We start from the raw sequence: 17,910 nt of genomic DNA on the forward strand, positions 1-17,910 counted from the left end.
TATAATGAATCTACCCTTGTGTGGTACTTCAAACCATAACATAATCCTACAAAATCACATAGTAAAGTGAGCCAATCAAAGTAATAGAATCACCTTAAAGGGGTATTCCATTTTTTTTTCTAATGTATTTGTTTATATAATAGGAAATCATACAATTTTCTAATGTGTAGATATTTATATCCTAATTCTGCATGCATACCTTTTTTCAGGTGGTTGACCCATACATGCAGTAAAATGGTATAGCCCATGTATCAGTCCTGTGTAATGTATCCATGGCTATCAGCCATGTGACACTCTTCTCATCATATGATCCCTGATATTCAGTAAGCAACAGTGTGACATGAAATACATGTGCGGGGTCAGCACACAGGACACATCCATGTGATAATTAAATAGGACTAGAGGTGGAATCATGATTTTTATTGTGGTTATTACAGTAACTACTAGTGTTGATCGAACACTATATTGCTCGGGTGCTCAGGGGCTCGGGCCGAATACATCGGGATGCTCGGGTGCTCTACCGAGCACCCGAGTATAATGAAAGTCAATGGGAGAACCTGAGCATTAAACCAGGCAGCCCCTGCTCTGAAGAGGGGAGGGTGCCTGGTTCATTGGAAAAGGTCAGAAATTGATAGAAACACTACCGAAATGGTTCGGGAACAGCATGGGGAGGATGTCTGGATGCATCTTGGACTCACAGGTCGCTGCAGGGAGCGATGTTGTCCGAGTAGTACGCCACTTTTACAGACTGACAATAATATGCACAAAACCGAAGATAAAATTGATTTTAGAGGAAAAATTGTTAGTAAACATTCTTTCCTGTATAATTACTTATACAAACCGGATTCCAAAAAAGTTGGGACACTATACAAATCGTGAATAAAAACTGAATGCAATGATGTGGAGGTGCCAACTACTAATATTTTATTCAGAATAGAACATAAATCACGGAACAAAAGTTTAAACTGAGAAAATTTACCATTTTAAGGGAAAAATATGTTGACTCAGAATTTCATGGTGTCAACAAATCCCCAAAAAGTTGGGATAAGGCCATTTTCACCACTGTGTGGCATCTCCCATTCTTCTTACAACACTCAACAGAGGTCTGGGGACCGAGGAGACCAGTTTCTCAAGTTTAGAAATAGGAATGCTCTCTCATTCTTGTCTAATACAGGCCTCTAACTGTTCAATCGTCTTGGGCCTTCTTTGTTGCACCTTCCTCTTTATGATGCGCCAAATGTTCTCTATAGGTGAAAGATCTGGACTGCAGACTGGCCATTTCAGTACCCGGATCCTTCTCCTACGCAGCCATGATGTTGTGATTGATGCAGAATGTGGTCTGGCATTATCTTGTTGAAAAATGCAGGGTCTTCCCTGAAAGAGATGACGTCTGGATGGGAGCATATGTTGTTCTAGAACCTGAATATATTTTTCTGCATTGATGGTGCCTTTCCAGACATGCATGCTGCCCATGCCACACGCACTCATGCAACCCCATACCATCAGAGATGCAGGCTTCTGAACTGAGCGTTGATAACAACTTGGGTTGTCCTTGTCCTCTTTGGTCCGGATGACATGGCGTCCCAGATTTCCAAAAAGAACTTCGAATCGTGACTCGTCTGACGACAGAACAGTCTTCCATTTTGCCACACTCCATTTTAAATGATCCCTGGCCCAGTGAAAACGCCTGAGCTTGTGGATCTTGCTTAGAAATGGCTTCTTCTTTGCACTGTAGAGTTTCAGCTGGCAACGGCGGATGGCACGGTGGATTGTGTTCACTGACAATGGTTTCTGGAAGTATTCCTGAGCCTATTCTGTGATTTCCTTTACAGTAGCATTCCTGTTTGTGGTGCAGTGTCGTTTAAGGGCCCGGAGATCACGGGCATCCAGTATGGTTTTACGGCCTTGACCCTTACGCACAGAGATTGATCCAGATTCTCTAAATCTTCGGATGATGTTATGCACAGTTGATGATGATAGATGCAAAGTCTTTGCAATTTTTTCGCTGGGTAACACCTTTCTGATATTGCTCCACTATCTTTCTGCGCAACATTGTGGGAATTGGTGATCCTCTACCCATCTTGGCTTCGGAGAGACACTGCCACTCTGAGAAGCTCTTTTTATACCCAATCATGTTGCCAATTGACCTAATTAGTGTTAATTGGTCTTCCAGCTCTTCGTTATGCTCAAATTTACTTTTTCCAGCCTCTTATTGCTACTTGTCCCAACTTTTTGGGATTTGTTGACACCGTTTAATTTTTAATCAACGTATTTTCCTTTAAAATGATACATTTACTCGGATTAAATGTTTGATCTGTCATCTACGTTCTATTACAAATAAAATATTGACATTTGCCATCTCCACATCATTGCATTCAGTTTTTATTCACTATTTGTTTAGTGTCCCAACTTTTTTGGAATCCGGTTTGTATATAAAGTGCAAGTGCTGCCAAAAATTACAAGGAAGAGGCACTCCAATACAACCTGTATATCACATAAAGGAGGGCATCATACACAACCTTGAAAAATTATAATTGATGGCCTGCTGGTGACCCTCAAAAACATTTAGAGCAAGGACTTGCTGATTGGACCCTCTAAAACATTATGTGTGAGGGCCTGCTGCCGCTTTGGTGACGCTAGACAACCTGGGGCCGATCGCACATCCTCGTGACAGCAACAATCCATTTGGATGTCTTCCCTGTCAACTTTCGATGTTATTTTCAGCCCAAACCATGTAGACCATGGGTAAAGGGGAAATCATGGTTCGATTCCGGAGAGGGAGCCTGAGAAACAGCTACTGCTACCACATCCAATCAAGGCAGCATGCGTGCAAATAGAAGGTGACCTGACCCTGTAAAGATTTTAGGTGCGGGCCTGCAGGTGAGCTGACCCTGTAAAAGATTTTAGGTGCAGGTCTACGGGTTAGCTGACCCTGTAAAAGATTGTAGGTGAGGGCCTGCTGGTGAGCTGACCCTGTAAAAAATTATATGCAATGGCCTGCTGGTGAGCTGACCCTGTAAAAAATTATATGCAAGGGCCTGCTGGTGAGCTGACCCTGTAAAAATTATATGTGAGGGCCTGCTGGTGAGCTGACCCTGTAAAAGATTTTAGGTGCGGGCCTGCTGGTGAGCTGACCCTGTAAAAGATTTTAGGTGCGGGCCTGCTGGTGAGCTGACCCTCTAAAAGGTTGTAGGTGAGGGCCTGCAGGTTAGCTGACCCTATAAAACATTATATGCGAGGGCCTTCAGGTGAGCTGACCCTGTAAAAGATTTTAGGTGCGGGCCTGCTGGTGAGCTGACCCTGTAAAATATTTTAGGTGCAGGCCTGCTGGTGAGCTGACCCTCTAAAATGTTGTAGGTGAGGGCCTGCAGGTGAGCTGACCCTCTAAAACATTATATGCAAGGGCCTTCAGGTGAGCTGACCCTGTAAAACATTATATGCAAGGACCTGCTGGTGAGCTGACCCTTTAAAAAATTATATGCGAGGGCCTGCAGCTGAGATGACCTTGTAAAATTTTATATGCGAGGGCATTATATGCGACGAATAAGCATGTGTTGATATGATGGAAGAGGAGAAGGAGGATGAGGAAAGGAAGATTTAACCATATACCCTTGTTTGTGGTGGAAGGGGTGCATGGGAATGCAGTGTATTCAGTACATTATAAACAACACATTTAAAGTGCCTTTATGTTCAGAAGGTTTCCTCTGGTGGAGATGAGAAGTCATGGTCAATCCAGGCGGATACAGTTGTCTGATATAATGGCACCAGCAGCACTAAATACCCGCTCAGACAAAACACTGGCGGCAGGGCAGGCCAGAAACTCCAAGGCGTAGAACGCCAGTTCGTGCCACGTGTCCAGCTTGGACACCCAGTAGTTGTAAGGCACTGAGGGATCATTGAGGACGCTGACACGGTCTGCTATGTACTCCTTCACCATCTTCCAAAATGTTTCCCTTCTTTTGACACTAGGCCGCGCATCAGGGTGAGGGTGCTGGCGGGGTGTCATGAAACTGTCCCAGGCTTTGGAGTGTTGCCCTGCCTATTTTGGAACTACTGTGTGTTCACCTTGTCTCCCCTCCTCGGTTGGCCAAGGAACTACGGACTCTGCCGCCAGCGTTGTCAAATGGAAAGTTTTGAAGCAATTTTTCAACAAGGATCTTCTGGTATTGCGTCGTTTTGCTCCTCCTCTCCACCAGAGGAATGAGAGATGAGAAGTTCTCTTTGTAGCAAGGGTCGAGAAGGGTGAACAACCAGTAATCCGTGTTGTCTAAAATGTGTATAACCCGCGGGTCGCGGGAAAGGCACCCTAACATGAAGTCAGCCATATTTGCCAGAGTACCAACAGGCAAGACTTCGCTGTCGTCATCAGGAGGATCAGTCTCAATCTCCTCATCCTCTTCCTCCTTCCCACCCACGCAGAACAGATGGAATTAAACTTCCATGGGTACTACCCTCTGTAGCGGAGGCAACCGTCTCCTCCTCCTCCTCCTCTTCATCGTCTAATTCGCGATGAGAAGACGAACTGAGGGTGGTCAAACTATCACCCTGTGTAATGTCTTCCCCCAGTTTCACCTCTTCCACATGCAAAGTGTTGTCCTTAATTGTGAGCAGCGAGAATTTGAGTGGACACAGTTATCACCGCTCACCATCTGTGTTGATTCCTCAAAGTTTCTTAAAACCTCGCAGAGGTCAGACATAAATGCCCACTCCTCGCTTGTGAATAGCGGAAGCTGACTGGAAAGGCAACGACCATGTTGCAGCTGGTATTCCACTACTGCCCTCTGTTGCTCACAAAGTCTAGCCAACATGGGGAACGTCGAGTTCCAGCGTGTGCGCACGTCACAAAACAGCGCTGACAGACTGGCTGAAGCTGGCGATGACTTGCGGAAATGTGCACACACGCGGTGCACCTTCACCAGTAGCTCAGGCAAATTGGAGTAGGTTTTGAGAAACCGCTGAACCACAAGGTTGAACACATGGGCTAGGGATGTGTCTGAGATTGCCGAGCTCCAAAGCCACCAACAAGATACGGCCATTATCAGACACAACCATGCCTGGTTGTAGGTTGAGTGGCGAGAGCCACAGCTCAGTCTGGTCTCTTATCCCCTGCCACAGCTCTGCGGCGGTGTGCTGTTTGTCCCCTAAGCATATCAGCTTTAGCAGGGCCTGTTGCCGCTTCCCCCCTGCAGTGCTACACTGCTTCCAGCTACCGACTGATGACTAACTGGTGCTGCAAGCAGATAAATCGGAGGTGGAAGTGGAGGAGGAGGCGGAGGAGAAGTGGGGTTTGAAGCCACTAACGTAGGTGCTGGCGGAAACCATGATCGACGTAGGGCCCGCAATCCTTGGCATCAGTAGCACCTGTTCCTTCCCAGGGTACGACTCGCTCCCAGCCTCCACAACATTTACCCAGTGTGCCGCCAGGGAAATATAGAGTCCCTGGCTGAATGCACTTGTCTATGTGTTCGTGGTTAAGTGGACCTTCCCAGTATCTGCGTTGGTCAGGGCACGTGTGATGTTACGGGACACAATTTGGTGTAAGTCGGGCACGGCATGCACTGAAAAATAGTGGCGGCTGGGGACTGTGTAACGTGGGATGGCCGCCGACATCAGGCTGCGGAAGGCCTCAGTGTCCGCAAGCCTAAATGGTAACATTTCCAGGGCCAGTAATTTGAAAAGCTGCGCATTTAGTGCTATGGCCTGTGGGTGGGTGGCTGGGTATTTTCGCTTGCATTCAAATGTCTGGGGTAAGGACATTTGGACGCTGCGCTGGGACACAGAAGTGGAGATGTGGTCTAGGTGCATGGCGGGAGGCATCCGGGCCTGTGCCTTCGACAAGGGATTGGCCAGCATGTAACATAGGGGAAGAGGAGGCAGTGGTGTGACCCGCAGACACCGATTGTAGACCCAGGCATTCGTCCAAACTTATTACGGTGCTTGGATGCCATGTGGCGGATCATGCTGGTGGTGGTAAGGTTCCTAGTGTTCACGCCCCGGCTCATTTTCGTATGGCACAGGTTGCAAACTACTATTCTTTTGTCGTCCGCACTTTCCTCAAAAAAGCGCCATTCTGCACAAGGGAGATTTCCGCAAGGGGTGGAACAGTTGCGGGCCTGTTTGGTGCGGCCCGCCTTCTCCCTTTTGGCACCCCACGGCCTCTTCCAGCCTGTTGCGGTGCTGCAGATTTCTCCCCCTCTGTACTGCTGACCTCGCTCGGCTTTACACCTTCCCAGGTTGGGTCAGTGAACTCATCGTCCACCACCTCCTCTTCCACTTCCTCACTGTGATTATCCTCCTGATTTGTTGACCTAACCACAACCTCAGGCATTGATAGCTGTGTCTCATCCTCTTCATCAACCTTCTGAGACAGTAATTGTGGTTGTCTCATTGGCAACTGTGTCTCATCATCATCCACCTCATTAAACACCAATTGCCGTTCCCCACCGTCATGTTCTTGTGACTGTGGATGGTCAAGAGGTTGGGAATCAGGGCAGAAGATCTCATGTCCCTCTTCAAGCGGCCTTGGCGAGAGGGTCAAATCAAGTAATGGCGATGAAAAGATGTCCTGGGAATATCCGAGTGTGGGATCACTTGTTTGACCAGATTGTACATGATGGGAGGAAGGAGGATCAGGGTGAGGATTGTGTTGACCAGACTCCTTGCTACTGAGACTGGACTTGGTGGAAGACAGGATGGTGCTTAACCGACTGGAAGCATTATCTGCTGCAATCCAACCGACCACCTGGTCGCACTAGTCTGACTTCAAGAGTGGTGTCCTGCGCCGCCCTGTAAACTGGGACATGAAGCTAGGTATCGTAGATGATTGTTTTTCTTGTGCTCTGGCAGCAGGCACAGTTTCTCCGCGCTCAGGGCCACGGCCTCTGTGTGCACCATCAGCATCACAGCCACTTCCCCATCCCTTACTGCTCGCCTTCTTCATTTTAAATGTGATATATGCTTGAAAGTATGTCACACGTACAGTAGCGTAGGATTTGGAAGTGTATGCACAAAAACATTTACAAAGGTATTTTTGATTAGGAAACGTTAGACAGGACAGGTACCACAGGTAATGTCTCTGGTCGCAGTGTCTACAGAAAAAGGTACACTGGTTGTTACTGATATTTTAGGGATGCGCACACTTTAAACAGGAGATGTGGCACGGATAATTTAACTGTCCGCAGCGGACACAGTCTACGGAAAATGTACACTGGATGTCACAGATATTTTAGGGATGCGCACAGTAACAGGAGATGTGGCGCGAATAATTTAACTTTCCGCAGCGGCCTATTACACAGTATTTAGCACAGGATGTGCTAAAAATATATATTGCTGCTGTCACACACAATAGTCCTTAAAAGGACTTTTGGGTCTCTGAAAAGTTTTTTGTATAAAAGTCTTCCTATGACACTCCCTACAATATCTGTCCCTTCCTATGCACAGCTCTCCCTAAGGCCTAGTTCACACGATCGTTTTTTTTTGCGAGTGTATGGGCCATTTTTTTGTGTTCTGTATACGGAACCATTTATTTCAATGGTTCCGCAAGAAAACCCGGAATGTGTTCCGTAAGCATTCCGTTTCCGTATTTCCGTTCCGTTGAAAGATAGAACATGTCCTATATTTGGCAGCAAATCACGTTCCGTGGCTCCATTCAAGTCAATGGGTCCGCAAAAAAAACGGAACACATACGGAAATGCATCCGTATGTCTTTCGTATCCGTTCCGTTTTTGCTGAACCATCTATTGAAAATGTTCTGCCCAGCCCAATTTTTTCTATGTAATTACTGTATACTGTATATGCCATACGGATAAACGGAACTGAAAAACGGAAAGGAAATGGAAACAAAAAACTGAACAACTGATCCGTGAAAAACGGACCACAAAAAACTATAAAAGCCATACGATCGTGTGAAAGAGGCCTAACACTGAGCAATTTAGCGCTGTTGCACTACAAGCATATATTGCTGCTGTCACGCACAATAGTCCTTACAAGGACTTTTGGGTCTCTGAAACGTTTTTGTACAAAAAAAAATATTTAGTTACACTCCCTACACTCTCTGTCCCTTCCTATGCTCAGCTCTCCCTGACTACGAATGAGCCGAATATGCGTCATTGGGTGCTATATAGCACCCGATGACTCGTTCCGGCCAGTCAATCACTGTAATGACAGTAGCCAACATGGATACTGGCATTACAATGAGGGCAGTACTTACCTGCACGTTTATTGGCTGCCTAGCAGCCAAGAAACATGCAGGGAGGAGTTTCGAGCATGGCGCTCGAGCACATGCGGTACTCGGCCGAGTACCGCCATGTGCCGAGCATCGAGATGCTTGAGCCGAACAGGTGTTCAGCTGAGTATGCTCGATCATCACTAGTAACTACATTACTGTGTGTATTTACATGGTTGCCTGTCTATAGGTGATGTTGTCATGTTGTTAAGAAAATTTAGTGCAAAAAAGAACAAAGCACAGATCTGTTTCTACACAGAAACTGACAGACATGGCGAGATACTGCTGCAGACAGTAGTATTGTATTCACTGTATATGTTCTGCACTCCACTCACTCCACTAATATTCACCTGTTAAATACCTGAAAGCCAGGTCACATGATACTTGTGTGTGAGGGTCACATCACTGCCACCATGTATAGTCCTATCCACCTCTCCTATTGATGCTTTTACAGAACAAAAATGGGCTGTACCATTTTTATTTTTATTTTTTTAGGGAGGGGCTACTGTATGTATATAATAAAGGTCTGCAAGCAAAATTTTAAATAGATGTAAATTAGAAAATTAGAACATTTTTTCCCCAACAAAAATAAATCATTAAAACTGGAATACCTCTTTAATTATGTTTTTAAATTACATATATTTGTTGGCATCCTTACATTTTTATAAAGATTAAAAGACCCCATGACCTAACCAGGCATGTGTGTTGGTTGGTCCAACTAATTGATGGTGTATCCCAACATACAGGAGTAAGACAATAAAGGCACCTAGTAACAAAAGTCATATTACCTATAAATGCAAAGTGCAATGGTTAGCTATACACTTTATTGTCTGGAACTTTATTGAGCTATTTGCGTCTACACTGTTGATTACACTACTCTAGACTCTACAGCTTCCCCTTGTTATATCCCCTATTCTTATATCCCCACTGACAGGTTTGATCCTAGAGGGGGTTGGCGGAGCCTGCCTCTTTCTGCGTGTTTTTAAATTTTCACTGGAAAACCCTTTTTAACAATCCTAATGCAACATGTTGTCAGTCAAAGTCTTACAAGGAAATAATTAAATTTACATATCCGCTGTTGATTATTTTTTTTTGGGTGGGGGGCGGTATGCTTTCTAATATTGGTGGCTTATCCTCAGCTGTCATTATCAGATTGGTGCCCTCTGCTGATCATCAGCCGCTTTGATCAGCTGTTTGAAGTGGCAGTGGCATGTGTGCTGGCACTGCATTCTCTTCAATGGTTAAATCGGTCTGGGCGATGTTCGTACTCAGAACGCCATATTTTCATAACAACTGATTAATGCAGCGTTTTCCTATTTAAGATTATACAGCAAAACATATGGGGTCATTTATCAAACTGTTGTAAAGTAGAATTGTCTTAGTTTCCCATAGCAACCAATCAGATTGCACCTTTCATTTCCCAAAGGAGCTGTCAAAAGTGAAAGGTGGAATCTGATTGGCTGTTGTGGGCAACTAAGCCAGTTCTACTTTACACCAGTTTGATAAATGACCCCAATAGTGTGTGACTGGTCTACAAATATATAACATGTTACAAATAATAAATCATAATTCTCATCATTCATGCTCTGTAGGGCCTTATATGTGCAGTGTTGAACATACCTGCCAACAGAATTGCATGTCACGTGAAGAGAGTTGGAGGGGCTTTTGGGGGAAAAGCTACAAAAACTGCATATCTTGCAGCAATCACTGCAGTTGCTGCCCACAAGTAAGTGATCGTGTGTACAACAGTTATGTTCTATAGGCCACCAAACTTTTGGACTTTCAGTTCCCTTATATGCTATGTACACTGGCCATCTTCTTTGAGGAAACCACTTCACTTGTGGCAGGGGCTGAGGTGAACATTGGCGTGGAGTCGGGAGGGATGCCTATCACCCTCCATGAACTATCTGGCTGAACTGTGCCTGGAGCCAGTGCGGGGTAGGCCTGAATAAGTGGGCCACCCAAGAGAGAGGAATGAAAGAAAGAAGGGTCGGGAGGGTGGGGCATGCAGCGACCGTCCTCAGGGTGAGGACGTGAGGGAAGTTATAGTCAGCAGCCCCGCCCACAAATACAGGCTGTAACCAGCCTTAATACTTGTGGCAGGGGCTGAGGTGAACATTGGCGTGGAGTCGGGAGGGATGCCTATCACCCTCCATGAACTATCTGGCTGAACTGTGCCTGGAGCCAGTGCGGGGTAGGCCTGAATAAGTGGGCAAGAAGACTACCCACACTGTAGGAGGGAAATAGTTAATTGAACCGAATGACACGGGAGATAACAAGGGCCTGAGAGATACAGGCCAGAGCTGGGTTGTTAAAAGACCTGAGCGAATCGGGAAGGCACTGGGTAGTTAGAAACGTGACGGTCCAGGATGAGAGCGGAAGAGCGAGCTTGGGTGATCCAGGATGAGAGAGGCAACGTGGGCCTGGGCGAACCAAGATGACAGGAGCAGCGCGAGCCTGGGCGATCCAGGATGACAGGAGCAGCGCGAGCCTGGGCGATCCAGGATGACAGGAGCAGCACGAGCCTGGGCGATCCAGGATGACAGGAGCAGCGCGAGCCTGGGCGATCCAGGATGACAGAAGCAGCGCGAGCCTGGGCGATCCAGGATGACAGGAGCAGCGCGAGCCTGGGCGATCCAGGATGACAGGAGCAGCGCGAGCCTGGGCGATCCAGGATGACAGGAGCAGCGCGAGCCTGGGTGATCCAGGATGACAGGAGCAGCGCGAGCCTGGGCGATCCAGGATGACAGGAGCAGCATGAGCCTGGGCGATCCAGGATGACAAGAGCAGCGCGAGCCTGGGCGATCCAGGATGACAGGAGCAGAGCGAGCCTGGGCGATCCAGGATGACAGGAGCAGAGCGAGCCTGGGCGATCCAGGATGACAGGAGCAGAGCGAGCCTGGGCGATCCAGGATGACAGGAGCGGAGCGAGCCTGGGCGATCCAGGATGACAGGAGCGGAGCGAGCCTGGGCGATCCAGGATGACAGGAGCGGAGCGAGCCTGGGCGATCCAGGATGACAGGAGCGGAGCGAGCCTGGGCGACCAGGATGACAGGAGCAGGGCGAGCCTGGGCGATCCAGGATGGCAGAGACGGAGCGAGCCTGGGCGTTCCAGGATGACAGGCGCGGAGCGAGCCTGGGCGATCCAGGACGACAGGACGAGCCAGGGCGATCCTGGATGACAAGGGTAGAGGGAGCCTGGGCGAACCAGGATGACAGAGACAGAGCGAGCCTTGGCCAGCCAGGATAACTGAATCAGAGAGAGCCTGGGCGATCCAGGAAGACTGAGGCAGGGCGAGCCTGGGCGCCCCAGGACGACCGAGGCAGTGTGCACCTGGATGATCCTGGATGGCAGCGGCAGAGCGAGCCTGGGCGATCCAGGATGACAGAGACCTCAGATGACGTGATAGTGAGTCCAGAAGCAGGGAAGACAGACAGAAGACGTATGCATGATACCTGAAGAATTCGGGAAGCAGATGAGCAGCAACTTGGCTGATCGGGAGGACTGAATATCAGAGAGTACCGCAGCCGTGTTTGCTTTAAGAACAGATTGCCCAAAAAGGTACATTAGGAAACCGGAAAATAGCACAGCAACAAACCCCACCACTAAAACAACATTCATGGAGTTGGCTACACTAGAGGGGATAACTTGTGTTACATCTGCCAGCAGCAGTGGAAGGTGCAGTTTCTAGCCCTGGTCGAGGAGACATAGAGCGATTGTGCCGCAATTGATTGGCACTTGTGGGTATAGGGGTCCACTGAAAGAACCAACTTAAACTTAACTTAACATGGGCTAGTGGTAGCATAGGTGATGGGAATCAGAGCAGCAGTCCCTGACCCCGCAGCAGTGTCCGCGAGGCAGCACCTTACTGATCACACTGGTGTCTGGTCTCTCCGCTGCGTAGTCATATACAAACACATATATATATATACATACACATATACATATACATACCTACATACACATCACTATTTTATTTTATTTTATTTTTTATTTTTTATTTTTTTTCATCGGAATGGAGAAACAGGCCGGCAAGCCTCGCGCCTGCCGACCATGGCTTCTCGGCTGGAATGAACTGAAAAATAAAATAGAAAACAACACATGCAATTATACCTAATTACAGTTGTAGCTATCCCCAGGTCCGGTGTACTGAAGAAGTACTTGTACCAATTAGATTTCATTATTATTATTATTTTAAACACCGCTTTAGGAGAGCCGGGAAGAGACGGAAGATGAGGGAACGAAGGACCGTGGACGGGGAGCAAGGAAGGATGACAGAGGCAGCGTGAGCCTGGGCGATCCAGGATGACAGAGGCAGCGCGGGCCTGGGCGATCCAGGATGACAGAGGCAGCGCGGGCCTGGGCGATCCAGGATGACAGAGGCAGCGCGGGCCTGGGTGATCCAGGATGACAGAGGCAGCGCGGGCCTGGGCGATCCAGGATGACAGAGGCAGCGCGGGCCTGGGTGATCCAGGATGACAGAGGCAGCGCGGGCCTGCGCGATCCAGGATGACAGAGGCAGCGCGGGCCTGGGCGATCCAGGACGACAGAGGCAGCGCCGGCCTGGGCGATCCAGGAGGACCGAGACGGGACGAGCCTGGGCGATCCAGGATGACAGAGACAGCATGTACCTGGGGGATCCGGAATGACAGAGGCAGGACGGGCCTGGGCGATCCAGGATGACAGAGACGGAACAAGCCTGGGCGATCCAGGATGACAGAGACAGCATGTACCTGGGGGAAGCATGGAAAACAGACAAAATGACGTGTGCGTGATACCTGAAGAAATTCAGGAAGCTGAGCAGCTACTTGGCTGAACGGGAAGACTGGATATCAGACGGCACTGCAGCCCTGTTCATATTGGAAAAAATTTATCCGCACCTAGGTAAAGACAACAAGCTAATAAATTAAGTCCTGAGCCCGAAATGGTACATTAGACAACCGAAAAAACAGCATCTCCCCCCAACCTGGAAAGAGAAGGACCCGTTTAAGGGACATCCCACCTCCCCGCATATGCGTCAGCCAAGCGGAGATGGGCGACCGGAGAACTCCCTGAAGTGCACGGCAGCACCTCCACCTCATGCCCAGGCCCAGAGCATGGTATGGGTGAGAGACCCACCGGAGCAATGCTGAGGACCCAATCCATGAAAAAAAACTCTAAAAAGCCCCTTTAAAACAAATAATATATGTAGAGCATGCTGCTCTATGGGTGAATACCTATGCAAACAATGAAAACCTGAAAAGCCCTCCTGAAAATAATTTAACGTTCTAGGCTACTGTCCATGTTCTTTTATGAAACTGTTTGGTAGATAACCTCATTAGAGGGAACGAGAGGCCACAGAGCAGTGCGTTTTTTTGGGGGGGTTTTTGCCCCCCAAGAACACACTAGCTGGCTAGTGCTATTAGCCGTGTGTGGCTTCAAATGAAATATACACACCGACAGAGCCAAAAACCACCCCACTAATTAACCAATAACAAAGATCTTAATCAGGACACATCAATAATGTTAGTATGCCAAAATCAATCACAACAGCAGCATACATATACAGAAAAAGGAAGTTACATTGGTCATGTAGTAAGTAGCTTCATATATCACATGGGCTTAGAACATCATGATAAAGCGCCTAAACCTATCATCTATTCACATGAGTTACATAGAAGCAAGTAAAGTGCATAGTGCAACCAGAAGGCTATAAGTAATAGATATCCCAGGACAATAGGAAATAAAAGGCAGCCGTGCATGCAAACACGAATGGAATCGAATATTAAGAAGACAGAGCATAGTCCATAAAGATTGTAAAATACAGACCAGTGTGCCTCCAACCTCGACGAACGTTTTAGCTAATAAGCTTTCTCCGAGCCCGGCGGGAGCGGTCAGCCCTACCTGGAGCGCCATGGACGCCGGCCCTAAACAGGAAAAAGATCGCACGCTGCGAGGAGGCTTCCCAGGAGCTGAAGGAGAGAGGAAGCCCCGGCCGAGCCCAGCTGGGCAGGCCGGACGGACGCAGCCCCCGTCGATGAAGCTGGAGAGCCGTAGCTTAACCGGAAGTGACGTAGGCTGGGAACCCCGGATATGACGGAGCGGGCTGGAGGCAAAAGCATGCAGCGACCGTCCTCAGGGTGAGGACGTGAGGGAAGTTATAGTCAGCAGCCCCGCCCACAAATACAGGCTGTAACCAGCCTCAATACTTGTACAGCCCTTTTTATAGTGTGAGGTGCATCTCACTGGACACCCGTCATAAAGTACTCAGTCTGGTTCCCCCTTTTCCGGGTGTTCAGACAGGGATATCATTGTGGAAGTCAAAGTATCTCTTGGAGTGGATTGGCCATAGTCTACAGGGAAATTTACCGGTGGGCTGATGCCCAGGGGGCTACGCAAGCCCTCCTCATGGCCACTGGTCAGGTACATAACAATTTGATGCTCTTGTGAATCAATCCTTATGCCTCTACTTTATTTTATCTACCCAGTGTTTTAATCTCTCAGGTCTACTCAGTATTCCGTTTTTACTGTAGGCCCTCTAAAGAGAAACAGACATTGAATATGAAAATAAATTTCAATATGAATGCAGATAGCACTATGCTGCTTCCTGCCCCTGTGCCCCCAATGCCTAATAAATAGAAATATGATGATATTTTAATTTGGAGCACAGCAGGGAGTGCAGCAGACTACTATCAGCAGTCCAGCAGCCTCAGGTTTGTACAGGCAGTGTGCAGCAGACTCAGATTAAGGCCTCTTGCCCACGACCGTATGCCCTCCAAGATATACAGTCCGTGAGCGGGCCATATGTCCCAGAGCTGCATTAATCGTGCGCACGTGAGCGTACAGCATCATAGATTACAATGATGATGTGCTCGTCGGGCCGCCCGCAGGGCTATTGTCCCGCACCTATATGATCATTTGAGTGCGGGAAAATAGCCCCGCGGGCGGCCCGACGTCCACAGCATCGTTGTAATCTATGATGCTGTACGCTCACGTGTGTACGATCAATGCCGCTCCGGGACATATGGCCCGCTCACGGATCGTATATCTCGGAGGGCATACGTTAGTGGGCAAGAGGCCCAATTTAGTACCTGCGCACACAGCTCCTGCCTGTCATTATTGATTACCACAGGGCTGTACTGGGAGAGAGTATAGCAGAGGACTTCAAGGCTCAGCAGGTCCAGCCTGCCATTATTGGTTACCAGAGGACAATACTGGTTAGGGGACTGAAGACTGCTTCTCCAGGGCATTTAGGAAAGTGGCTGCTCTCCTCAGAAGCCATGAATGAGGTGAAGGAGCAGCTCTCCTCATGCTGACTGAAGGCTGGACTCCACTGACATCTCCTCCTCTGCTTCCTTTCCTATAAGCAAACCCTGCTGTGGATTTTGGGGCTCCCTGTCCATACTGAGTGACGGGAGGGATCTGGAAGGATGAAGAACCTTTGGGGCTGATTTGACCTGGACGCTGGCCATATCTGTGCTAATAGTGACAGGCTGTGTTGGAGGAGGTGAAGCTATGAATGGTGCCTGTTGTCACTTGTGTGCTACCTGCTGAGGGAGATTTGTGCTTTGTCACCACAACACATATCGCGACTGCTGACTGGCCATATCATTAATACCACCGCACCCTAAGTCACTAGCCCTTCTCCTGTCCCATACACTGGCAGCTCTCTGTGGCATTGAACCCTCCCAATGCGATAAGTGGCCGCCATGTTAATGGTCAACTCACACCAGTCTAAATTCCTGGTTTCTTCAAGCTCGGCTGCTATGCTGTGCGCTGTCTTCTGCAGCTCCACCCCTGCTGTCCTTCAGTCCTCCTCCGATCTGTCTCGCAGGCCTGGAGATCCTGCGAGATGGCAGCAGTAGTAAATGTTTAAATGGGCCGGAGTGGAAACAAGTGGACCCACTAAGGAACACTGGGCCCCGGCACTTGCCCGGGTATGCCGGGTGCTGATGCCGGCCCTGCTTGGACAACCCCTTTAACTGATTTAATGACATCATGCTGATTTAGTTCAGTTTAGTTTAGTTTCATTCATATGATTTTTAGTACTGCATGCCACCTACTTTTTCCCTTCCTTGTTCACTGTAACACTCCAAGTAAACTGATATTTTACTGAGCACTAAAGATGCCTGTATGTAAGGGGATAGTGATAGTTAAGCCACATGTCCATAGTCTTAGTTTCAAGATGCATGCATTCACATAAATGCTTGGTCAAGCATGATTGTGTATGGAGTGGTCTTGAAAGATAGCTGCGGGCCAAACGAGCATTCAGCCAACAGCTATCTAGTGTGTATAGCCAGGCTTGATGCCGGGCCTGGGGAAGTGTTGTATGACTCATGGATTTTATCATTGTATCATGGGCTGCCCCCTCAAACTAGGTCTAGGCATAACAGAGTAAATGTGTTTTCCCTGTGGTGTTTCAGTGAACATATTGTAGTTTTAAAGGGTATTCATATGTAGAAATATATTGCATTCAGAATGATTATAGCCTGCAACATATCCTTGTACCATTATAAATTAACCACGATTTTAATGACTATTTTAATTTTAGGACAAAGCGTGCAGTTCGCTGTATTCTGGAACGTGGAGATGACATGTTAATTACAGGAGGACGACACCCTTATCTTGGGAAATATAAAGTAAGCCGAGTATCTCCAGTTTCTGTGGAGAAGCAAAACTTAGTAAAGGAAGTGTGAACAGAGTTGGATTATTACTGTAGGCCCCATTCCTGAACCACAGGAATTCCCTTGCAGATACATAAAAGGCTGGGTGGGCGATGGGAATGCCATGCTGTGCCATTCTCCCTTTTTCTTCTTGCAAATACTTTTGCATGAAATCTTTTTGGCAATGAGAAGAAGTCAGTTTTCTTTGTACACAAATAAGGCAGAGCTACTAATGCTGTCTAAAATGTAAAAGGAGTAAACATAGGCAGTCTAAAGATTTGCCGACCTTATCACAGTGGCTTACACTGGATGATCAATGGATGGATTATTCTTTTTGGCACATTTGGTTCCTCAATATGTCTACAACTTGACTTGACCTTATGTGACAGAAATGCACCAATTGTGCACTAGTTTTAGGCAAAATCACGTTAGTTTAAACACTTCTAGTCTGGACCATTAACCCCCTTCCTGACTGGGCACATTTTAATTTTTTTTGTATATATCTTTGAAAGCCATAACTTTTTTTTTTCTATTCGATTTTGTAAATACTTTTTCTGCGTTCATACGTGGGGCTTTAGTATTTTTTTTTCATAGTTTGTGGGTATTCGCTCCGGTAGGCAGGTTAGCGGACGCAGTATAGAGGCAACAACAATGTCTTTGAATTAAACAGTTCAGTGTTTATTCACACATTAAGTAAATGCCAAAACAAAAAGTCTGCTTCAAGGAAAACAGTCACCTTGTGATTCTGGTGTTTGTTCACACCATGCGGTGCTTGGACAAAGCCGAATCCACCTGCTTTCACACCAACAAGGTAGCAGGCCTTAATCCAGGCCCAAACTCCCAGGTCCCAACACAGAGACTGACAGAGCTCCACTACCAGAGAGTAATACACTCACAGCTGACACTGCTGGCTGTTTTTTTTTATAGGCCAGTCAGGACCCGGCCAGGAACGTGGGGAATAGTCACCCACCCATCACTTTGGCTACTTCCAGTAAGACCCGTCCCAGATCAGCTATACAGCCATACTAAAATAGCAAAGTGTC

At 47.6% G+C, this 17,910-nt stretch overlaps 1 protein-coding gene across 2 annotated transcripts in view; it reads left to right on the plus strand.

Annotated features, from left to right (window-relative positions):
* The window catches only part of LOC121007452 (aldehyde oxidase-like), a 292,875-nt gene that overhangs the window by 183,833 nt on the left and 91,132 nt on the right, over positions 1–17,910 (plus strand). For both annotated transcript variants that reach the window (XM_040439380.1, XM_040439381.1), the window contains 2 exons: positions 9,817–9,950; positions 16,756–16,843. In XM_040439380.1, coding sequence (XP_040295314.1) covers positions 9,817–9,950; positions 16,756–16,843 — 222 coding nt within the window. The remainder of the gene's footprint in view (positions 1–9,816; positions 9,951–16,755; positions 16,844–17,910) is intronic.

This window comes from Bufo bufo, chromosome 7 (genome assembly GCF_905171765.1).
Source record: "Bufo bufo chromosome 7, aBufBuf1.1, whole genome shotgun sequence".
NCBI lineage: Eukaryota > Metazoa > Chordata > Amphibia > Anura > Bufonidae > Bufo > Bufo bufo.